This window comes from Lytechinus variegatus, chromosome 13 (assembly GCF_018143015.1).
Source record: "Lytechinus variegatus isolate NC3 chromosome 13, Lvar_3.0, whole genome shotgun sequence".
In the NCBI taxonomy this organism is placed as follows: domain Eukaryota; kingdom Metazoa; phylum Echinodermata; class Echinoidea; order Temnopleuroida; family Toxopneustidae; genus Lytechinus; species Lytechinus variegatus.
This window is the reverse complement of record NC_054752.1, coordinates 29,452,396-29,477,343: the sequence shown is the minus strand read 5'-3', so window position 1 is coordinate 29,477,343 and position 24,948 is coordinate 29,452,396. Positions and strand designations below refer to the sequence as shown.

The 24,948-nt window shown below is 37.3% G+C and overlaps 3 protein-coding genes across 4 annotated transcripts in view; 1 reads left to right on the top strand and 2 right to left on the bottom strand.

The window, feature by feature from the left end:
- Nucleotides 1–13,051, bottom strand: part of LOC121426423 (tubulin polyglutamylase TTLL4-like) — a 31,062-nt gene extending 18,011 nt beyond the window's left edge. Inside the window, exons 1-5 of one of the 2 annotated variants that reach the window (XM_041622722.1) lie at nucleotides 12,798–13,051; nucleotides 3,830–4,636; nucleotides 2,524–2,612; nucleotides 1,435–1,452; nucleotides 441–701 (exon numbers count right to left, since the gene is read on the bottom strand). In XM_041622722.1, the coding sequence (XP_041478656.1) occupies nucleotides 441–701; nucleotides 1,435–1,452; nucleotides 2,524–2,612; nucleotides 3,830–4,536 (1,075 nt within the window). In that variant the 5' untranslated portion in view covers nucleotides 4,537–4,636; nucleotides 12,798–13,051. The remainder of the gene's footprint in view (nucleotides 1–440; nucleotides 702–1,434; nucleotides 1,453–2,523; nucleotides 2,613–3,829; nucleotides 4,637–12,797) is intronic. The other variant, XM_041622723.1, reaches the window with a different exon arrangement.
- Nucleotides 8,091–9,639, bottom strand: LOC121426001. The gene has a single exon (XM_041622129.1). It carries the CDS (start codon nucleotides 9,528–9,530, stop codon nucleotides 8,091–8,093), a length of 1,440 nt encoding a protein of 479 aa, XP_041478063.1. The 5' UTR covers nucleotides 9,531–9,639.
- Nucleotides 13,052–13,180: 129 nt separating the features above from the next.
- On the top strand, nucleotides 13,181–23,092 carry LOC121426424. Its single transcript, XM_041622724.1, has 6 exons — nucleotides 13,181–13,459; nucleotides 15,030–16,650; nucleotides 17,695–17,814; nucleotides 18,484–18,592; nucleotides 20,989–21,089; nucleotides 21,903–23,092. Exons 1-6 carry the CDS (start codon nucleotides 13,326–13,328, stop codon nucleotides 21,996–21,998), a joined length of 2,181 nt encoding a protein of 726 aa, XP_041478658.1. The 5' UTR covers nucleotides 13,181–13,325; the 3' UTR covers nucleotides 21,999–23,092.
- Nucleotides 23,093–24,948: the final 1,856 nt, after the last annotated feature.

The window sequence follows — 24,948 nt, the reverse complement described above, 5'->3', positions numbered from 1 at the left end:
AAATGAGCTGACAAATTGAAGTTTAACTGTAAGAGACACCTGTCAAAATTGGCTATCCATAGTTAAACCACAACTTAGCCCAGAGTTCAAATTAAACTAGAGTTCAGAATACAGGCCAATGTGCATTCTAATAATCGGCAAGGTGAAATAGAAAGAGTTCTCAACACATGATCTAATTAGGGATACAACTTCCATGACAACACCTCGTAAACAGTAGGCCTAAACATGAACTCATGTCAAGTTGTGACATTATTTTATGACAAAGACATCACTTCTACAGTATGTGTATAGGTGTAACGGTTAAAACTTTTTCAAAATTTATCAAATTTATAACTATCTTGTTTGTATAATTTCATTCAAGCTTTCATCCATCTGTTGAATACATTTTTAATTCTTCTTTTAAATAAATTTGTCATTTTCAGAATAGGAGAGATCAGAACCTGTTTGGTTATCCCCAACAAAGTTGATGGTTGGTGGAACCTTGCTGAAGAGACTTGCCGACAGAGGAGGCTGGGCATCGTCAGTTCCTGTCGTCAGCAACTCAAGAACTCGCTCGCTCTTGGACTTGGAGCCCAGGATCGATGTATCGATGCCGTTCGTCTTCTTGAGGAGGTCGTCGATGGCAGAGAGACTCCCACCTTTACTGCTGCCTCCACGCTTTGTGGAGGACATGCTATATGTGGAGTATGTATCGGATTCATCTAAAAAGAAAGTAAAGTGATTGAAAAGAATATTGGTAATGGCATAAATGATTTGGGGTAGAATGCAGTGTGGTGCACTGGAAAAATCCAGGCTGAGTTTTTTTTTAATGGCATCTTCAAATAGGCTAAAATAGTGAGGATATTTTTTTCAATTAACATCCAGAGTGTCTTCAAAATGGGGTGTTGAGAAATAATTTTTTTAAAATTAGGAGAGAAATACTGCATTAAGAACTTTTCCATTTCTGTACAAAAGGCAAACAATTATCTGGTATAACTTTTCCCTTGAATTTTCACTGCAATCTGTTCACCTGGATGCTCTGAGAATATTTAAGACCATCCCAAGTGCATCTGTCAGTACCAATTTGAGAGATTCAGATAAAAGCCACAAACTATACCCAGGACTTGAAACACTGAGATATAGCCATACAAAAGGGTACAATTAAAGTGATACAGATGCACAAATAGGTAGAGTGAAATAATGAGAAAATCACCTTAAGACTACGTCACATACATGTAAACTACATGCATATCAAGTTATCAACATGCTGATTTATATTTTTTTAATCCATTAACTCTTAAAAAAAATTAAATCAATTGGGAGCATTCCCAACAGAATAGATATCATACATGTAGAAGTGAATATTGAACCTTACACAACACACAAACAAATCCCAAATACCAGTAAAAGTTACAGTTTTGTACCATCCTTCAAATCTAACATTTACAGACTCACCATACAGGCAAGAAAGACCTGCCAAAAAGCAATGTAAATTTTGGGGAAAAAAAGGAATGTTAAAAATCACATTAATAAAACATTATGCTTTAATATGATGTTATGCAAATAAATTGATAGGCCTACAATCTACCTGTAGCAGAACATATAGGCCTAGGTGTATTTGTTCAACAATATACGATATGCCAACATGACTGCAATACAGCAATGCATACATGTAGTGATGCAAGAATGCTCTCAGCATACGAATGAATGGAGGGGTGCCACCTGGAGGGGGCACTCACATATATTGGTGGTACGGGGACGTGCCGCTTTGATGACCCCCTTTTTCAGACCCAATTTTCAGTTCTCTAGATACTCCGAATGACAAAAGTTCAGTTCAGAAGCCGCCCAGCCCCCCTCGCAAGACCCCCGTTACAAGACATCTCAGTTCTCCAGCCCTACCAAAATTGTCCAGCGCGAGCACCGCATGCAAGAGATGCACGTACGTCTTTGCAACTCCCTACATAATAACTAGTAGCCGCTCTATGCATGGCGAGTGCATGCACAGCGCTATGGTGCAATGTATTTGCAGTGCCGCGATCCCGTTCCGTAGACCATATTTTTCACACCGCTCGGTATATATTTAGTTCCCAAGAACTGTATTTTACCCTTTTAGTCAGTTCCTTAGACCCCCATTACAGAGTTTCGTGAGGCACGCCCCCATAAAAAATAATTTGAGTGCCCCCCCCCCCGGGGGTGCCATGTTAACCCACAATAACTTGCCCTTCTAATCCTCCATCCAAAATTACTTAAAGAAATCTTGATTCTCAAGTTTGTACGTGTATGCCGACTCAGTTGCATCAGAATCGAGGCTAAAGCAAACAAATGATTAATGGGGGCAATACTACATTAATCCTCAGTTATAACCCCCAAAATCTTACATATTGAGACTTGATGCACCCCAGGCCTGGCCGTATGTACTGTATGTTAAAGTAGGTTCTTCAGAGGCCCCACAAGGTTCAAATTTCAATCTTGGTATATTTCACTAGGAAATCTCTATAACGATAACAATAATTACATGTATCCTGGTAATTATTTTAATCTTACCATCATCCATTCCATCGTCATCCAAACCGTCTAGACCGTCATCCTCATCAAAGTCATCATAAGATGCGCCATCTCCAGGCATCCGCTCACTGAGGGGACAGACAAAATTCACAGCACTTTATAAGGCACAGAATTACTAAAAAAAAGGTCAAGTATAGAGTACCGAAGCAATGAAATCATACACATATGTTTTTGCATTTCAGCTTTTTTTGAGACCATGTCTTGAATTGTATTTGGATAAACTGTGATCATATACATGTACATGTAGGCCTACATAAAAATCTATTATTTTTTATTTGGAGAATGATCAAAACATAAGTTTTTCACCTGGACTAGTACATGAACATGTGCATGAAGGTCCTGGTAACCAACAGGTTAATTTTATATCTACAATGCCTACATGTAGTTAAATCCTCTCAGATATCAGAGGGTTTTTTTTTCTTAGTTACACACAACCAAAGTAAAAATCAGAGTAATGCCTATCAATTATTCATAGTTTTTCATACATTGAACTTTAATCATCAAATATTCACAGAGTACCTGTGACAACCAAGGATACTCAGAATCTAAGTGGCAACTGTGTTAAAAAAGTTCAAAGGCTGTCAATTTAATGAAAAGCAATTGTATGTGGGTGAAAAACCGATGTAAAAATTGTCTGAAACTGCTCACCAAGCACACAAAAAGTTCATAATACAGTATACTATTACTTGGTGTGGAGACACCACGACATAAACTTAATAGACACCATTATCATCTCCATCACCACAACCATCACCATGTAATTGTTACTGACAATTCAACATCATCATCACAATAATCACCATGCTAATCAATCATTATCAGCACATCATCACCATCATCATTACCATCATCATTTGACATAATTATAATCATCATCAACATTACAATCATCATCATCATCAATACAATTATCATTTTACATCATCATACATGTACAATGTAATCATTCATCATCACCATCATCATTGTCATCATTATAATTATCATTAATGTTGTCACTATGCTTGTCACTTCACAATTTTTTATATAAAAAACACTTGCCTTAACCCGGATCTCATTTTCCCACTGAAAAACAAAGTGATAATATTGACTACAATTATTTACATCCTGAAAACCACCCATTTTTTAACTCCCACGAATAAGTGAGATACAATTAAATTTGCAACACTAAAAAATCCCTTCTTTAGTATCAATACCATCCATTCATCATCATCTTCATCAGCACCTCCAAAAAAATAAAAATTATATTTTTGTCCTTACACTTTGTGCATGTAATTAAGCTTACCTCATGAGGGGATCAAATTGTTCTTCTTCATTCTCATCCACATCACACCATTCTTCTCCATCTTCAGACAGACTGTCCTTTCTAGTTTTACCACTCTTCTTGCTTTGTTCACTTCCAGTCCCTGACAAAGATGACACCACCTCCTTCCTCCTAGTCGGACTCATAGTCGAAGGCGGATGGGGCAAAGGTCGCCCTCGGCCAATAGAACTTGACACCTTAGTATCAGTAAGCTTGCTTTGAGAGTTTGCAGAGTGGTAAGTCCGTCCACTCATAGCAGGCGGATTTCGCTTTGTTCCGCTTGAGGGTCGACCAGGACGTGCTCGTGTCCCGGTCGGAGGCTTGGTGTTTAGGGACGATTGCCGTATTGCACCATTCAGGCTACTGTTCTGAGTCTTGGCAAAAGGGGTTGACACGATACCAGACAGCCCCCTTGCACTGCCAGGACGATAATGGTCGGAGTCGCTGAGTGACCCATTGAGATTTGATCGATTGTTTCCACTGACTTTGTTGCTTGGCTGCTTTATCTGATTTCCTCCAGTGTGGATGGGATCCTCGGCTCCTACAGGCGGAATGGGTCTAGTCCTTAAGGATGGACGCTCCACCTGCTGCCTCAAAGGAAGCGGCTTGAGGTTCCCTGATAAGGCAAGGTTTTCCAGGCCCCTCTGAAGGGTGGCTCGGATTTCTTCTATCTGTGTTGCGGTAGCCATGATGTTTGTTACAACTACATTATTTCTTTTTGTTCAAGTCTTTGTTGGGAGATGCATTTTGTTCATTGGCTGTTGTCATCTTCAGAAGAAAGTTTTAACCCTGAAATACAAATAAAGCAAGAAAGATTTACTGACTAACAACATAATACAAACTTGCACTTAAAAAGATTTCCCATATATTTGGGGATCATTCCTCAGGGAAACAGAATACTCTACAATGAAAAAAGACTACTTTTATAATTACACACAAAAATGCACATGTTAGAATTATGCTAGTACATGCAGAATACTGAAAACCAAGAAATTATTTCCTACTTAATCATTTTGTTTGTTAAGATATCAAATGTACATGTAGGACAGAGCTTTCACAATGAAAAAAAATTGCAAATCAAAATTTCTAAAAACTTCACAGCATGTTTGATCGTTTGTGAACACCAAAAAATCAAAGAGAAATATGTTCCTAGCTATAGGTTACAAGTATCAAGCCATTGAAGTGGAGAAAAGAACAATATTCACATTACTGCTGCACCATTACATTGCATCAAAGCCATTTCAATGACAGAGGGTTTTTCTATAATTCAGTTTTTATTTTATACAATAAAAAATTAATTACATGGGAAATCACACATAGCATTATAATATAAACAAGAGGAGCACCTCTGGCAGTCTCACCTGCATCACACAATTCAATATAGCAGCAGTGCTGACTTTGAAAACTACTATAATCATTCACAATAAACACCATTCATATAATGATACAATACTACGTTCATTGAAAAGAAATGACATTTGACCTTGATCAGAATGCAACCCAAGACTTGTCAGTGATACTTGATTACCCCTATATCCACATTTTATATACTAAATCTATAAACTTTGAAAGTAGTTACCTACATGTAACTCCAAAATGGCCAAAGTTCAATTACGGTACCTTAACTTAATGATTGAATGAACTTTGACTTTGGTCATGTGACCTGAAAATCACATGAGATGTTCAATGATACTTGATTACTCTATGTCCAAGTTCTAAATCTAGTTTTAAATCAATTTTTATATTAGCGGTAGGCCTACCGGTAGGATTTATTTAATATTATAAAATAGCTCTGTATTTTTAAGCATCGTGATTGCCCAATACAAGTCACATGACATCCAACTTTTTGGTGCACTGCACGGCAGTGCAAAAGGTGCGCAACGAAAATTGATATTGCACGCTCGAGCAAACCAGTGCGGTAGAAGTCCCAGGTGAAGTCCAACAAAACTGTCTGTACCATACTTTATAAAATTGTTTGTGTTGCTATTTTATAAAACAAATAATGCACTCGCTCGATCATGCGTAAAAGGAAAAACAAAGATTGTGTTTATTATTTAAATAATTATATTTATTAGCCTATATAGGCATAGGGTAACGCACCCGGTATTCGGTCACTTAAGGGGAAATCGCCGGTAAAATAAATACTTACCTCATTTATTTGTAAATCCACCATCCAGGAGAAAGAAAATATTGTCCTCTTTCAGATTATTGAACTTTTTTAGAATATTGAATATCGTTGAACAAAATATTGCCGATAGACCGAGGTGGTGTTTTTCGCCCAGTATTCGGACACGCCGCCCAGAATTCGGTCGCGCGAAAATGCGCGATTTATCTACTGGTAACTATTCGACTTTCTCTCATGCTTACTGTTTTTTATTCCTTTTATGTGATCTCCACATCTTAATTATAAATTTCTAGTGTTTATTTTTTAATAATAGTAACAATAAAACATAATTAATCCACTAGAAATAACAGAACAGGTGGAAGAATTTAGACTGGACGGTATTGTTTGAAAGTTCGCCATGTGATGGCGTAAACTAAATATATATGTTTCATTATTCATTCTATGAAAATACATGTTCAATATAACTTTTGTATCTTTTTTCTATTCTCTCTTTACAGGCAAAACTCCTTTTTGTATTAGTTTACTTTGTTTATGATTTATAATTTCCTACTTTCAATCACTTGTTTTGCTTTCCGACGTTACATTTCATGTTATTTTTTCTGTTTTGTTTTGGTATTTATATGATCCCAACTTGCATGGTTTCGTACCTGTTTGCAGTTTTCATAGTCCTATGCATGCCCCGGATTTTTTTTCTTCCAAAATTTGTATTTTGCATGTTTATGACTTTGTCTGCTTTGTTTCGGTTTAGATCCATTATTTTATGCTCGTTAATAATACCTTTTTGCATGTATTTTTAGTTCCTCATTTTTAAGAGTTTTCAATTGGAATACTTTCAGATTATTTGTTTCTAAGACATGGAGGGCTAGATATAATTCTTGTATGATGTTTTCCCTGTTATTCCCCTTCTTTCCTATTTCCATTTTGCATGTTAGCATGTTTGACTCCCTCCAAAATAACCTTACTATTTTAGAATAATCTTTTCAATTAATTATTCAAGCATGATCTTAATGAAAATTGCCGAATATGTCAATTATAACATCGATAAAACTCAACATTTGATCCAAACGCAATTGAAAATAGGAAATATATATATTCACCTCTATTTTCAATTGCATTTGGGCCAAATGTTGAATTTTGTGAATATATTACCCACACAGTTTAATTTTCATTCGATATTCAATTAACATATCAAATAGTTCTGAAGGGTAATTAATCAAACTCACAATTAGCCCCTCGGACAATCAATTCATCAAACCCATCCAGTCAGTCATAAGAGTCATATTAGATAATTAAAGTATATGCCTAATCGGCAAACTGCCCTGTGCCCACTAACAACTTGAAGAGAATTTTTCAAACAGCCCCAGCAAACTTAGAAAATCAATCACTCAGTCATTAATCAGTCAAATTAGAAATACTATCAATCAGAAACCATTCACTCAAGATATCCGTCACGAAATCATTGAATAGATTATAAATCACCAAACTTATAATAAAACAGATAAATTGAAACTATGAAACTTTGTTTGTAAAATTCAAGCAGATATTCCTTTTTTTTTTTGCTGTTGTTTAATTGAAATCAATGGCAAGATAATTGTAATTAATCGTCATAAAAATGAATTTGGTATATTTCATTGATTTAAGGAAAGAATAGTTATACATAGGAAAATTAAATTTCGTTCCGTTTCACAAATATATAAAATGGATAAGAAATGACAAAAATACAATAAATTATACAAAAGAATATTGCACTGTAAATTAATGATTAGAAAAAATCAATATCAGCTGAAAAAAAGACAAAGTTGTTTTGGATAAGACAAATTATACTATAAAATATTTTAATGTAATATGGAATCTTTGTACATTAAAAGGGGTTATCCGGGCTGAAAATATTTATAGCTAAATAAAGAGTAAGATTGTCCGATTTTGATCAAATTTTCAGTTTTTCATTTGTCTGATTTAACTTCATCTGTTCGAACCATATTATTTTCAGGCCGGAGAACCCCTTTAAGAAGTAGTTCATATGGTATAAACAAAAATGTAAGTGTTCCAATGTTGTTTTTATCTTTAATAAGATTTATCCAGGTGTCTTTCATGTTAGATGTCATTCAAACATATAACCTAACAAAAATGGCACTTGAAATCCAGAGCGATGATCTCTTCATCTGTCAAACCGTCCAACCGTCGAGAGCAAACGATGTGAAGCCACCTTGCACAGTAACAGCAACCCACCCATTGATCCGGATCGTTGTCGTACGTGCCTTCGCATTCTGGACAGGTGTTGACATCGATATCAGGATGATCCTCTTCAGTGTTTTTCAACTTCGTCTTCCTCTTGCCATCTTCTTTTGCTTTCTTCTTCATGTCTCTCTCTTCTTTTCGTTTTCTCTTCTTTTCCTCTTCTTGATTTTTTGCCTCTTGCTTCTCTCTCAAGTACTTCAAATACGCATCACTACTAATGCATTTTGGAAGATCTTCTCCTTTCCGTCTCCCTGACTTCACCCTGGTGATCTGAGGGTACCGAAGGTGCTTCTCCAGTGGAAGGGAGAAGGAAGATGGGCCTGCAGACGTTGACGTTGACTGGGTAGCATCCCCGGAGGGACCAGGGGCCTGGGTGTTTACCTCAGCATTTACATCCCTCTCATCCTGTACCTCCCTGTATACAGAAGCTGGTGCCAGCTTCTCCTTTGCATAGTTCTTGGAGAACGGAAAAATGCCAGTAGCTCTGAAGGCGGATTTTACCAACTCCTTCCTTCTGCTGACATCTTCCCATGGTCCTCTAAACACGCTTGCAAAGGTGTACTTCGTCACACATTGGCCTGGATGATCTTGGCGATACTGGCGCTCAGCTCGAGCCCATGCTGACTTAAGTGGCTTGAAGAATGCCACATCACAGGGTTGAATGATGTGGCTGGCATGAGCTGGTAGTGGATACAACTCAACACCTGCCTCGTTGCAGAGCTTACCGACCTCATAATTGATGTGGCTGCTATGGCCGTCGACGAGTAGAAGAACGGGTTTGGGGATTCCATGGTCTTCAACCCAAGGGATAAAGCTATTTCCCACATACTCGAAGAACACTTCGCTTGTCATCCATCCACTCTCGCTCCTACCCAGGCAAGCTTCGGGCCCATCCTTGAGTGGATTTTCCTTGAATCTTTGGCCAGCTATAACGATGGTGGGAGGAAGCACATCACCCGAGGCCGAGATCGTGGCCAGGAAGGTAACCTGGGACTTATTACTTGACCCTACTGAGCTTACAGTGCGGCTACCCTTGGTTGCAATTATTTTTGACATCTTTCCACTCAGGGGGAATCTGCTTTCATCACAGTTGAAGATCCGACGTGGCGAATTGAGGATCGATGAGCAATCCTTGGTGACTAGGTACTCATTCAGATCATTGTAGAACTTATCCATCTTCTCCGTGGTTCCCACAGCCCTTTCACTGCCGAGGAGTTCTGGCTTCCTTTCCGAGAGCTCGGGGTGTCGCTTGAAGAAGCACCTCAGCCACTTCTTTCCAGGCATCCCCTCCTTGAAAGGAGTCTTCCTCTTATCGTCCATGACTATCTTCTTGACAGTCTATTGAATTGAGCAATAAAAACGGAAGAGAAGGGCGTAGTAAATGCTTCTCTGGACATGATCGAGGAGCCAAAGTAGATGGATGGTCTTCTGATCATCAAAACCAGGTCAACACTAGTCCTAGCTACAATTTCAAACCATACCTCATTGGAATATTGGATCCATAATATTTCTAACCTGTTCGTGACAATTATAATGTACCAATTAAGTCATTAAAATTAAAATTAATTATATATTTTTCTCTGTTCTTATGGCTATCATGGCTATACCTAATGACTTTAAGACTCGTGTGTGTTGGCTCAGGTAGTAGGGCATCTACGTTGAAATACAAACTGAAAATTGATTTCATTGTAATCTTTATCGTCATTTTCATAAATATCATCAAAAGTATCATAATCATTATCATAACTGTCATTATTGTCATAATCATCAGTACTTTTATTGTGTCAATCATTATCAATATCGTCAGAAATATTATCTTTCTTATACATAGTGGAATCCTCGTAAAACCTTAATGATTGTAATGTTATGAAAGTATAGAGAACTTCAGATATAAATATGTTGCAACGGGCAAGGAACACCAACAAAAGAAAACAATGCTTTCTTGGAAATGTTAATTTCGAACAAACGCTTTTTTGTGAATATTGATATTTTGGTTATAATTAGTGAAATACATAAACATCTCACCTGATGACATTGCCCATCTCTCCTCCCTTCATCGCCAAAATTACTTACCACATCTGCTCTTCACCTCGGATGATGATCCAGGCCTACTCTTCTATTTCTTTGACTCTGTTTTTGCTTCTCATTATTTATTTTCATGTGCTTTAGTATTTTTTCTCCTTTCTTCTTTCTCACTTCTTTTCAACCTTCTCATCTCTCTCCGTCTCCCATATAAACATTTTACTCTTTGTATGTTTCTCCCTCATTAGTCATACTCTGGACTATCAAAGCAATACTACAAGGGGAAACGAGTATTCGAGTCAGTTCGGTTCATTTATTTAACTTCCTAATATTTACAATCACAGGAACAGGAAAAACTACAACAGAAAATTAAATCAATATTAAATAAATAAGAGAACAAAATATTACAAAAAAATGAAATAGTAGAACTGTTGACGAAAAGGAAAAGCAACAGATGTACTCAAATTGTTTTTGGATTACCTGCTGCAACTCTAGCCTGTTCACACCAAACCCTATTCTCGACATCTCCTGGGCCCATTTGGCGATTTTTGCTTCCTCAGCAAAGTTGAGGTATGGGCACGGCCCTTGGGTAGATTTGATTGGTGTCTTTCCAGCGACCTGAGGAGATACAGGTAAGGAGAAAATATATCTTTTATTAGCAGAACCTAAATTAGATTAAAAGAAGTGATAATTTATAGGAGCGACTTTCACATATTTTAAGTTTCATTATTAGAACACAAAAAGTGTTTTTTGTGTGTAATTTTCACTTTGGTATGTAGACCCTCTTTACTTTATATATAAATGTTGGCTTGGAGATTTTACATATTTTAAGTTTCCTTATTAGAACACAAAGAGTTTTTTTTTGTCACTTTCATTTTGGTATACAGACCATACTTACTTTATCTATAAGCGTTGACTTTGGGATCCCATACGTTTCTGCGGCTTTTCTGATCGACATTTTATCCATGCGGATACGTGTGACCGCCTCATCCACTTGTTCTTGATTATAAGTCCTGTATTTATTCCTCGGCATTTTTGCAACCTTCATGAAATACAAGAAAAGTGATTAAATATTGATTTTTAAAATAAATAAATGGGCCAGGGAATCAAAAGGCTCTCATTAGAGATGATGAGGATTTAAGTATGGGGTTTTATTAAATTACACTTTTAGAAATATATATATATTTACCATAATCGGGCTTAATTTGGTTTTAATACAGAATACATTTTTTAAAAAATAAATAATTGTACTTTTATCCATGTTTATATGAAAATTGAAAGTCTATATTAATAATAATAAAAATAGGCATTTATATGGCTCCATCTATCTAGAAATATTCTATTCCGAGGCGCACATGAAAAAAGAAACTACTCTCACAACTGTGGGTGAACTGAGTAACATCGCCAACTTATTCACAATAAAAATGGTAGGCCAGAGACAACTGATAATTCCATTGCCTATAGCAACAGCGAATTTAAATTTTAAGAATGATAGTTCATCACTTAACCATAACATAATCATTAGAATAAACTAGGCCCCCAATATTTAAAACTTGAGAAAATGAAACTCTTATATTGAGCGTTTGTGGAATCAACATTATCTTTTTATCACATTCGTCACCCCAAAGCATTGCATTCGGCCATCATCCCTTATTTTTTTATACCATGAACAAATGATCTGTTATATTCTATATCTAAATTAGTAGGAAATAGCATCCATTTAAAAATCGAAGATGTATTTGAAAATATTGAATGAGATATATTTTAAAAAGAAATAAGAAAAATTGCTTCCCTTGTCGGCAAATAACGAAGCGTCTTTGCCGGCAAGTTTTAAGCAATTGCGCTGGCAAAGCACTCAATGTTGCCTGACCGAATAGTGGACTAGCGCCCTCTCAAGGCAAGGTAGACGTATGAAGTCTTCTTGCGCTCGCCTGAACCCGCCATTTGCGATTTTGCTGCGACAGAGTGAACATCTCAACTCTCCTCTACACACTCGTACCAAATTCATTCCACAAGAACACATATTTATAGTACCATAAACGTCTACAAATGGCTATGCGTCTTAACTCACCTGCTAACGGAACCCGGAAGTTGAGAAGCTCGGCGTCACCGGCGAATTTCTAGGTGATTTTGGAGAAGTTTAAGTAGGTGTCCTTACGTCCCTGTTTGAACTGTGTGGGTGTCTTGTACTGGTGTCTGATTTGTGCAAGTTTCGAAGCTTATGAATTATTCATGAGTTTCTCACAGCTGTTCAAACAGCTGCTTGACCGAATTCTGGATCGTGACCGAATAATGGGTGCGCTACCCTATATATGATTATGGTAGCGGATGATCGACGAGTAAAATATGTACGTTTGGTGATAGTTCATTTACTTAGTATTCGTTTCAGTGCCGTGTTTCACATGGCATCATAAAAAATGAACGACACGAAAGACGGTCTTTGCAAAGCTAAGCCAAACTTTAAAGACCCTTTCATGCAGTGGGCCCCTGTGCCTGGCTGTGGCTGTACGTTACTCCTCGCATGCCCCGCGCCGACGCGTCCATATACTTCACATAGACTCTCACCATTCTCGCGTTGCAAATGACCGGCTTGACTGAAGTGAATATGACTGAGCTGAGCTCCGGCCTCACTATACTGGTACAACAAACATACTGCCCTGATTATCAACGATCGCCTTCGAATATGAAACAAAACACGAAATCCTCTTGCATTATCATTTAGCAACAGATCTTGGTCAAAACTTAAAGTAATTTTAACCCAGTCTCAGCCCATGCAGATCGACAATCAATGCAGTAAATGTATGCAGCAGCAACGCTTAGCAACAATTAGATTTTCTACCAGGATTTTCACGGTACGTGTCATCCAGCAATTCCTGTGTATGCGTGCGCATTGGACGATCTTTGTATTAAACGTCTGGAAATACGTTTATCAAATTTATGACCTTTGACATGTTGATGCGGTCGCATAATTAATGCGCGAGATTTAAATTCGTGTTTCACACATCAGCAGCAATTCTGCAGCATATTTGCCGCAAATTGGCAAAATGTTGAGCTGAAACAACTTTCGCATTTCCATTGAAAGGAACAATTACGATGGCTGTACATGAGCAGAAGTTGATGTCGGGTTCGCAATTGGAGAACACCATGAACACGAACGCTTCCGTGCTTCTCGGCTCGACTGCCGAGCTTGAAGTTGAACTCGGCGAACCAAAACTAGCAGCAGAACGGTGAGTGGTTGTGACCCGGCGCCAGGCCTGTCCCACCGGCGATGATATCCGCTGGCGTAAGGCTGCCTTGCGATGCCCAGCTGACAGTTGGCAAATCATGATGTAGGCATGTGCCCCGCCCCCCCCCTGACAAATTGTTATTGGCTCTAAATAGTTTTACAAGTTTTTACTGAAACAAGAAAATATGTATGATGGGGGCCGGGACCTAAGTAAAGCTACGCACTTTGTTTTCAAACAATAAAAACTGTCTCAATTTTAATATCAACAAATTATATTTCAGTTTTCACTAATTTGTGGCAAACATTCTGAAATCTGAAGATCATTTTTTAAGTAACCAAGAGAAGAAAATATCGCAAAACTCACTAATAAGAAAATCCCACAGTTTTTTTTTCCGAACACCTCTTGACTTTGCCGCCCGATGTAGAAAGGGGTCCTAAAGCTACGCACTCAATTTATCATGCAAAAACTAGTATTTCTTGTGCCTCAATTTCTAAAGTATATTCTAATTATTATAGGATAAAATGAAATTAAAGTGAATATAACTCCGAAATTGCAAACAGTTGTTGGTTTTCTCTGCATTTAGCGATTTACTAGCTGCAGCCTCTGTAGAAAAATTTGAATAGGAATCGTTCGCCACTCTGCAGTCACAGTTCCGCACACAGAGTGCGCATTTGCCATAAAAACTGCATGCGCAATGAGTGGTGCGTAGCTTTAGGACCCTCGCAGCTTTAGGACACCCTACCATACGTTTATTGGTTAGATATTTTATGTTACAATTTTGTATAGACCGTTGCATGAGCTGGCGGCTGTCTGTTTTGATGAGTTTTTCAACATTATTTTTTTAATTTCATTTCTCCTTGTAGTAGACGGCTCACTATTGTGCAGCCACCATTAGGGGGTTAATCCCCCCGTCAGGACTTATCGATTTTTGTCTTTATTTCATGAAATATATATTTAAAGAACTTGTCCAAAATAAAGATCCGTTTTGGCCAAAAATGCACCAAAACTGGAAAAAAAATCAACTTAAAACTGGAAAAAAACCCAGTAACTTACTTCGGCTGTCGCGCACCTGCCAGCTGCCACTTTCTGGTTTATCTGAACTTTTTTAATACATAAATGGCCATTGAGTCCCTGTGTACAGATCGAGTTAGAACTTCGGTGACTCTAGTGGAGCCAGCAGAGTTCAGCGGAACAACCAACATGAATGACAGTGATTTAATTGACACCTTGTTTGGGACTTTGGGTTTTAATTGTAATTCATTGAATTGTCCAATCTATTTAATTTCATGATCTCTTTGACTTTACACTGTTCAATATTGTATTCACACATCTTTCCCTTTTTCAACACTGCATCCCTGTACATGCATATATTATCTTCTCAATCTAAATTTTCCAATATCCCCCTTTTTCCATTTTGTCATTTTGGTGTACAGTTGTTGATTTATTAATCTATTCATTATTTGTATGAACTAGATTAATATGGAAAAATATTATAAAGCTGTAGTGTTTTAGAAAATACAAGCTTTACAAAAATTTAAATGAAGTAATATATTCTTCAAATTATTTACAGATTGCTGATAGACGAGCTGGATGATGAAGATGAAGAAATCTTCTTTGGACCTATGACTGATAAGGAGAAACTAAAATCCAGGAAGATGCGAAGAAAGACAGAAGTTTTCAAGCCTGGGTTCCGAAGCAAGTGTGGTAAAGAGAAGGAAGAGGACAAAGAGGGGGAAGAGGAAGACTTGGCTGAAGTTAAAAGTTCACTGGAAATGGTTCATGATGATGTCCTTCATCTTGATGGTAGTGAGGGAAGTTGTTTTGTTGATTTGCCACCTTTGATGTCATCACAGAGCATCTTCCCTGTAGAACTAGAAAGTGACATTGGCTCTCCTGGTACAAAGAATGGAGAAATTTCAAAAGAGGATTCAGCAAGTATCACGGGCCCGTTCACACACCATACACCATTACCCAGTATGAAGAATGTTAGGAATTCAGAATCAGATGTCAGTGTGAATGCACCACCATTTAGTCTGGTCACTGTGTCCCCGCAAGCAGAAGCTGCAGTGATGAGTGAGGGTTACTGTTCTTGCAGTGTGGAGCTTTTCAATGCTGCAGAGAGTGCAACTAGGGATGATTCAACTGACACTGAGACTGTGGGCATGGAGCAAGGAGCAAGTAAGGATGCCAACTTGGTATCATTCTCGTTATTGCAACCAGAGGAAACAAAATTAAGCAGTTGTGACAAATCTGGAGGTGTTAGTCCAAAGCAGTCTTCTAAAGATGACCTTGATGAGCCATTGGAAGATGAAGGAACTGATAAAATGGATTCTGCAGCAGCATCCCAACACCAGCCAATGCCAACTGATCAAGTCAAATCCTCTTCCTTGCCAGAAATGAAACCAACTATACTATTGAAACCAACCCCATGTTTGCCTTCTGGACAGAGCACCATTATTTATTCAAGCCCATTGTTAATTCCAACAACTGTACAAAGAGTCCAAATGCAGCAGCCAGTTTGTGCTGACAACATTAATCTCATTCCTGTACATGTACCTACGTATAAGGTTGAGGGAATGGACAATTTACAAGCAGGAATGGATGTGGCCCGTCAAACAAATCACTGTTCAGTGGATGAAAATTCTGTTCCATCTTCTTTTTACCATGGGAACTCTGCCTTTGGAAAACCAGCGATGAAAGGGGATGTCCTGTCTGCCTCTCAAGCAGCCAGAGGGTTTACCCAGAATCAGGACTTGCTGGCCACCCCAGGATCAGTCCCACAGTTTCAGCAACCATCAGATGTCAAAAATTCATGCCAAGCAACTGACAGTGAGCAAGGTGTCTGCACTTCTTCAGCAAACATGCTGCATAAGGAAAATGTCAATCCAGTTCATCAATCGAACACACTACAGGCATCTTCTGACCCTTCTGCCAAGTTTCAGGTACTATCCTCTATCTCTTCACCAGGAGTGTCTGCTCTCGGTAACAAGCAGTTCCTGAATTTTCCACCAGTTGATGTGCAGCAGGCAGCATCACCTAGAGTTCTCCAAGTTTCCAACAGGCCGACGTGTCCTGGGTCACCCTCTGCTGCTAGTCGTCAGCGGTTGATTGACGAGAAGAGAGCCCTCTTGGCCCGCCTGAGAGCAGAGAAGCAGGAACTTCAGCAGCGAATAAAAGAAGATAATGAGAAGGTGAGTAGTACACTGTTACAATCAAAACCTACAGATACTATGGGGGTCAAACTCCATTCAAAGCCTGGTCAATATATATTCAGGCTGTGAAGCATATTAAATTTATAAGTCTTATCCAGTTTGGGAATTCTACCTTGCATATTATTCTTTACTGGCCTATAATTTGACTTACGGTATGTAAAGTAAATAAAATAAGATTTGCTCAATGTGATCTTCATTCTTCAATAATTGTTACATCTTTGCCCTTTTTTAAAAATGTAGTTTTCTTCCATGTAAGAAGGGCTACTTTACATTTAAGTTTAATGGGACCTTGGGGTGTGGGGAAAGGTAGAGAGAGGGTAAAATTTTGTCCGTGTTTTCATGTACTCTTTTTCTACATACAGTACAAAGATTTATCGTTTAGATTTAACCACTTGACTGCTATAGGCTGTAATGCGCAGTGACCCCCCTGGTGCTGCTGAATGGGACTAACAAGTTAGATATATTTTGGACTACAACCAACAGCAACTTGGGGGAAAAAATTCGAAATAATCACATCACTTTCCTCATCACTATTTCCAATATCCATTAAAAAAATCATCCTCCCCTTCTGACCCAGATCTTTCACTAAATTTATCACTCCTATCGTCAAAAGTTTTGTCAAAATCCTTCTGATTCACTTCTCCACTGCGAGCCGCCATTTTGAACTGAGCGTCGTACACTTTCACTATGGCAAAGTGAATGCAAACATTTATAAATCACTGCAAAAGTTTCGATAACTTTTGTGGAATAGTGCCATCTGGTGTCAATAGTCTGAAATTTGATATACACAAGCTGTTTTCATCGTAGGGGTATTAACAGCGCGGTGCTGACGCCTCAAACAGAAGATAGGTCAAGCACGTAATATTACGTGCCTCGCACAGATCGTACGCTCGCCCAGCATGTAATATTACGTGCTAGTGCTACGCAGTCAAGTGGTTAAGTTGTTGCTCTAATTATCATAGACCCTGCGTATTATCTCTCTGGATCTCATTGAACTCTTGATGTCATTAACTCTTGTTACAGTGCTTCAACATGAAGCTTGAGAATGCGGCTGCTCTACAGAGTAACATGGCCAGAGGGATGACTCCAATGTTTGATCGGTTACCAGCCCAAGGGTGTGACGGTCCTGCCGCCCTTACACTGGTGAGTTCAGGGGGACCCTGTAACACAAAGCTTGTCGCTTTATAGTAGGGCATATTTTTAAAGTTTATTTCATTGATCACCATGTGCAATTGAGTGTAGAAATCAACTGTATGATCAGTCACTAAGCTTCTTGTTTCCGGCCCCAGATGTGTCATTATACGAGTTATCAGATCTAAGTTAGATGTGGATCTACTGCTTGGACATTGAGAAAAGTTTTATTCAACAACAGATTTTTTTGGATCCACAGAAATCAGTTCTACGTAGAACAAATACATTATATGACACATTTTTGCATATTTTGGTCTAAAAAAAATGCCAACTTTAAAAGGCAATCATTTGAATTGTTAAAGAAAGTTTGAAGGTTTAACTCTATGATTGGTTGTATCTTTTAATTGACTTGAAACACAACCTTAGAGCAGAAAAGATGGGTGTTTCAGAAAGCTGTTCATTAGTTACAGGAATTTATCTTAATGAATGACTGGTGATCCTTTCTTGTATATTTACCCACCAGATTTCCATTGGTGTTGATTTAGTTTCAAAGATAGGTTCACCAGTTGTTCTTAAGTCGCTCGTAACTTACAGACAGCTTTATGAAACATCCACCAGAACATATAAATCATGATAATATGATATTGCAAGTGATTGTTGCTCATTTACAATTTATATTAGACTGAACGTGAATTGGAGGTGGTGACCAAGCTGCATACCATTAGGAATAGTCAGCATACTGCGTCAGACCATACACAGTCTCCCTGTCAACAAGATATCCACCACAGAGGTAGGTATAGCTCTTGAAATACATGGGTCTGTATTTAACATGAACTCTGGTTTAACATAAACTATGGTCTATTGAAGTATGGGCTAGACTTATGGGAAGCCAAAATGTCAAAATTGCAGTTACATTTTCCTATTTTTACTTGGCTTTTTCCTCATGTTTTAATGATGAAAAGAACTATTTCAGTAATTACTCCCTGTCAGTTATGAATGATTTGAGTTTCAAATGAGCTGGCAAAATGAACTTGCACTGTTAGAGGTACCTGTCACAATTGGCTATCCATAGTTAAAACACAACTTTAGACCATAGTTCAAATTAAACCAAAGTTCAGAATATTTGTCAGGGAATCTTCTGGTTATGTCTGCCTCCTTCAAGATTGAAGATTCTTGCTAAACACTTTAAAGTGTTGTTTGTGTTTGTTTTTTTTTGATTGATTGCATGATTGATTGCATTTATTCTTTTTCATTCCAAATTTAACAAAAGTTACAATGTAAAGCATAACACAGAAATGAAAAAAGGGAACCCACTGGAAACCAAAGCTTGTTAGTATGGGTTCCCTGCAATAAATAGTTAAAGTATATCTTTGATCAATGAAATTCAATTTGTAAATTAAAAAGGTTTGTACAATGAAAAAGAATACCAGTGGGGTCAAGCTTTTTATGTTTACTAACTAAGTTACAATTAACAGAGAAAATGTTATATCGTGCCCCTGCTGTATAAATAAAAAAAAAACCTAAGTTCAGGAGTGTTTGAACAGACAATCACTTGGACAAGAGAGGACGAATACTAAAAACAAAACAAAGACAAAAACAAAAACGGCACACACACAAACAAAAAACAAAACAGAACAGGACAAGACAGCAAAAAAAAAAGGAAAAGAAACAAAATGGCACACACACACACAAACAAAAACAAAACAACCACAGTTTCAACCACAGTCTGATTATTTTTTGTGTGTTTACAGTTTTTGTCTCACCTGCGAAGCAAAGTGAGACTATAGGCGCCGCTTTTCCGACGGCGGCGGCGGCGTCAACATCAAATCTTAACCTGAGGTTAAGTTTTTGAAATGACGTCATAACTTAGAAAGTATATGGACCTAGTTAATGAAACTTGGCCATAAGGTTAATCAAGTATTACTGAACATCCTATTAGAGTTTCATGTCACATGACCAAGGTAAAGGTCATTTAGGGTCAATGAACTTAGACCATGTTGGAGGAATCAACATCGAAATCTTAACCTGAGGTTAAGTTTTTGAAATGTCATCATAACTTAGAAAATATATGGACCTAGTTCATGAAACTTGGACATAAGGTTAATCAAGTATCACTGAACATCCTGCATGAGTTTCACGTCACATGACCAAGGTCAAAGGTCATTTAGGGTCAATGAACTTTGGCCGAATTGGGGATATCTGTTGAATTCCCATCATAACTTTGAAAGTTTATGGATCTGATTCATGAAACTTGGACATAATAGTAATCAAGCATCACTGAAAATTTTGTGCAAGTTTCAGGTCTCATGATTAAGGTCAAAGGTCATTTAGGGTCAATGAACTTTGGCTGAATCGGGGGTATCTGTTGAATTACCATCATAACTTTGAAAGTTTATTGGTCTAGTTCATTAAACTTGGACATTAGAGTAATCAAGTATCACTGAACATCCTGTGTGCGTTTCAGGTCACATGACCAAGGTCAAAGGTCAATGAACTTTGGCCGAATTGGGTGTATCTGTTGAATTACCATCATAACTTTGAAAGTTTATGGATCTGATTCATGAAACTTGTACATAAGAGTAATCAAGTAACACTGAACATCCTGTTCGAGTTTCAGGTCACATGATCAAGGTCAAAGGTCATGTAAGGTCAATGAACTTTGGCCATGTTGGGGTTTTTTGTTGAATAACCATCATATCTCTGTAAGTTTATTGGTCTAGTTCATAAAAAGTGGACATAAGAGTAACCATGTATCACTGAACATCTTGTGCGAGTTAGAGTAGTATTCAAAGTCAGCACTGCTGCTATATTGAACCGCGTGATGCAGGTGAGACGGCCAGAGGCATTCCACTTGTCTAATAATTCTATGCACATATTTTGAAGATGTGTGAGGTTTTACTGATTTTGCAAGAACAAGAACTAATAACAGAGGTACTTGGAATTATCTGATCGCTAGCGACCCAAAACAGACAGGTTAGCGCATGAACATAGGGTCAATTTTTAACACTTGATCATTGTGTACAATTTATCATACTTTTCAACTGTATAAATCATGCACAAAGCTTTATTTTTAAGAGCTCCTGATTGGCTCAGTCATTCAGAATTAAACCACACTCAGTGTAGTCTTGCCCACAGACTTCAATGATTCTATTATACACTTTTTTATTTTTGTCATATTTTTTTCAGATCACTCTCGTCTTCACTGGCATGAGGATTTGATAATAAACATTGAAGAGTTGTCAAGTCCCAGCCGACCTCGATGTAAGGCAAAGACTATCCTCTCAAAGGTATGTGCAGTTCAATCTGGACCCCATATACAAAGGTTAGCAATAAGTCGCTAAATGAAATGGCCTATCAGGATCATTGTTGCGTGTGCATTTTGCTCAGTAGGCTGACTAGGAACCAATCAGAATTGCTCTTTCAAATTAGCGATTAATCAATACCGTTTGTGTTACAGGGACCTAATGTTATCTATGTGGTGTGATTCAAATGAGCCCCATCCTATAGTTTGTGTGTGGCCGATTGAATGATGCTCAATTTCTACAGGCAACAAAAGTGCTTGAAATTGTCATGGTCATAAATCCTATACATCCTTCATTCCACCACTCTCTCTTATGTGATATTAAACTTGATTATATCTTAGTTATGTCCTAAACCCTGTATAACACAAACATTAATATACCTTTAAGCAAAATGTGACAAACATTCAGATGGTGTCATAAGAGCTTAGATAATTTGATTGGCATATGATGCTAGTTCCCTGCTTATATGCAATAGGATTAGAACACCACTAATTGGCCTTATTATGGAATTGCCTATCAAGGTTCTGTTCCCCTTAATGTTTTCCTAGTATCACAAAGTCAGTCACCTTTCCAGCTACCTTCATCATTCATTGCAAATGCAAGCATTTTGTTAAGCCAGGAATCATCTAAGCTTTGCAGACTGTTAAAAGTTTTGATTCATATATACACTGTAATACATGTGTATGAAGATGATTTGGAGTAAAAAAAAAATTATTGTCTCAATAAGATATATGTAACACCAAATATCTCTTTAATTCATCCATTCGATGATTAATCTTACCCTTCCTACCACTGCAGAAATGCCACAATTCCAACAGAAAAGGGACTGGTCTGAAGCAGTCATCATCAGTGCATTCTGGACAGCCTCGAGCCAGACAGCATCTCCTGTTTTGAATTAAGAGGGGCTTGGACCAAGCACTTCCTAGCTGATCACTGAAGGAGAATGACAGGTCTTAGTGAGCTGATGATTCCATGTCCAGGCCAATTAAAAGAATGCTAAGTCAATAACTATCTTCGCTGCATTCCTGAAAGCCTTGAGCCTGGCATCTCTTGTGGGCCTAATTGTTTTATAGAACAGGGGCCTGTTTCAAAAAAACTTTTTATATTTACAAATTTTCAGTTAGTGAAAAGCTACTGAAATCCATTGTGATTGGTTGATAGTAAACCTGTTATAAAAATTGTGCATTAGTTATTATAACAGTCTTTATGAAAAGGGACCCTGCACCAAAGCCTTGCTTGCTGATCTGAGATAGAGAGCAGAAGAAGCTTGGCTGTTCTTTATCAGCAGACAATTCACAGAATCTATAGTAGACTAATTGAAACACTTTAATCATGGAATAAAAATAGAGAAGAGGGAGTATGTGTCTGGAAACCTTTACCTTGGACAGTTTTTGGCCAACACACTCTGCAACAGATCGTTTAATATCAAGGACATTCCAAATATTATTCTTCAAATGTCATCATTATGTATATGATACCCTCAATCCAGACAACCTATGTTTTGAACCTGTAAATAGTCTTTGATCTAAGAGTGAAATTGAGAGCTTCCTGTGCAGATTCAATGTCCAGAGTCAGTCACAAAGAATTAATCATCGACTTCCATAGCTCAATTCTAGACAGCCTAGAGCCAGGTAACAGCTACATGTAGCAGAGGCTGATATTTAATCCTTTGGGATAATCATGTCAAAATTTGTTTATTAAGTTATAAACTGGGGTGCTGAATCACTTTGGATTCAAAATGACAAACATATAAAATTGCATTTTGGCCAATATCTTGTGAGCATTGCCAAAGAGGTTCTCTACCACAATGTGTCGTGATGCAGAAAGGTAAATTTGGCAAAGTTGAGGGTCTTAGGAAAGGCAAATTCTTTAGCTTCAGAAATTGTAATTCTCTGGAATTGAAATTTAGGGTTGTAAATGTAAGACCTGACAATGGAACATAATAGTGTGCCTCTTCCTTGAACAAAATATTGATTCTGGGTGTCTAATGATATCTGAAAAAAATAAGCTCAGGCAATTTGTGAAATGATTGCAAACTTTTACTTGCTTTTCGACCTGTTCAGAATGATCTTTGTATGGATACACTTTTATTATCCACTTTAACCAGAAACAAAGTGATGTATGTTTATTTACTTCCTGCAAATGGAATGGTAATTCAACGTTTATCATGTCAGAAAATATGCAGAACATATCTGTTTTTCATTGTATTATAAATAGAAAAAAGCAACAGAAAAGTAACAAATAAAAAAGTAAGCAAAAATAAGTAAATGAATTATGTACATAGTCCTGATAAAGACCACAGTTTGAAGCTATGATTAGCAATTGAATTTGCTATTTTATTTGTGCAAGCGATCATGAGACCAATGTTGGTACAAACTTTCCTGTACATTATATATAATTTTCTGTGCAATTGAGCTTGGTTTGATTTTAAGTTTTGATCATGATTCATTGTAAATTAAACACATTCATTATTCTATTTATTTCCTTGTTTGAAATCATGTAAATATATTTTGTCTAAATTTCATTTTTGACATTTTAGTGAATCTTGATATTGATTAATTGACATTTTTAATATATCAATCTGTACTGCCTGTGAAGGTATGCTTTATTATTATTGAATGCATGTCATACATTGGAAATTAAATGTAAACAAATTCTTTAAATTTACTTAGTACTATATGTACAGTGTAAAATTCACTTCTGATATGAGGGGGGGGGATATTGGGATTTTGGGGCAGTTCATAAAAGTTCTTGTGAAGGTGCATTTGAATGAATGTAATCCACAAAAGTTAAAAAGAAAGCTTGGTAACTCCCCTGACATTAACTTAGTTTTGATACTAAGCAACAGAAACATGGGAGAAACAATTGATGAAGTGTTGACAAGAATCCATGAAATTTGATTTCAGTGGCTGTGGCATCCTACAGTTGCTCCACAATATTAGTTAATAAATGTCAGTCACATAATATAAATTTAATTAGTTTTCACTGGTTCTTGATGAGAGGAAACATTTTTCTCATTGAAGTGCATGTATGTATGTTTTGGGTGATATATATTGGATGGAAAGGTAAAACCTCTCAGTTTCTTTACATAAAGGAAAGGGGTTATCCCCAAATTGTGGAAAACCTTCACAATTAATCCAATCCCTATTATAAACCATGCTTCTGAACCAAATGATTTCCGGCCGCTAGCACTAACATCAAATGTCATTAAGTTGTTACAGTATGAATGTGTCACTTGTTAAAGTGCCTTCATTAAAAAGGATGACTTTGTTTCTAATTACTGTTTGTTGTGTATCAAAATCTCTACATCTGCAAGCAAATTTGGACATCAATAAATACTTATTGAAGAGGAAAACAGGTATGGCACTTTTGTTTTCTCTTTTTTTTGTATGATATGATTATTGCTTCATAAGAAAGGACAGTGAATTCCACACAAGTTGAATTTAAAGATAAATACCAGTTGCAGTAACGATCTCAAAATGAGTTCGAACAGAATCCAATGAAAATACCACCAAAGTGTTTGTAAGTATAAATAAAAATGTGTGTCAAATAGCTCTAAAAGAAAATGTGTAATTGCTGAGAAATAAGCACAGAATTCCATCAAATGTCGGGTATTTTTGGAAGCAATATCAATACGTTGTCCCATATATGCTTTTCTGTGTTGGTGATCATCAGAGTTATCGATTTTGAGCTAATATTTCATGATATTACAAAGATTAGTTTACATGAATGTACCAGATGTAGATGCACTGGCGGATCGGGGGGGGGGGGGGGGTAGACAAAGCTGGCTTGTGCCACCCCCCCCCCCCTTGAGAAGCACAATTAAAATTTGTAATGTGAAAAT

Bases quoted from the DNA above. Each gene is read 5' to 3' on its own strand.
- LOC121426001 (XM_041622129.1), bottom strand. From the start codon at position 9,530: ATGGACGATAAGAGGAAGACTCCTTTCAAGGAGGGGATGCCTGGAAAG.
- LOC121426424 (XM_041622724.1), top strand. From the start codon at position 13,326: ATGGCTGTACATGAGCAGAAGTTGATGTCGGGTTCGCAATTGGAGAAC. The intron at 16,651-17,694 runs GTGAGTAGTACA...CTCTTGTTACAG, and splicing joins TAAAAGAAGATAATGAGAAG to TGCTTCAACATGAAGCTTGA. The intron at 21,090-21,902 runs GTATGTGCAGTT...CTACCACTGCAG, and splicing joins CAAAGACTATCCTCTCAAAG to AAATGCCACAATTCCAACAG.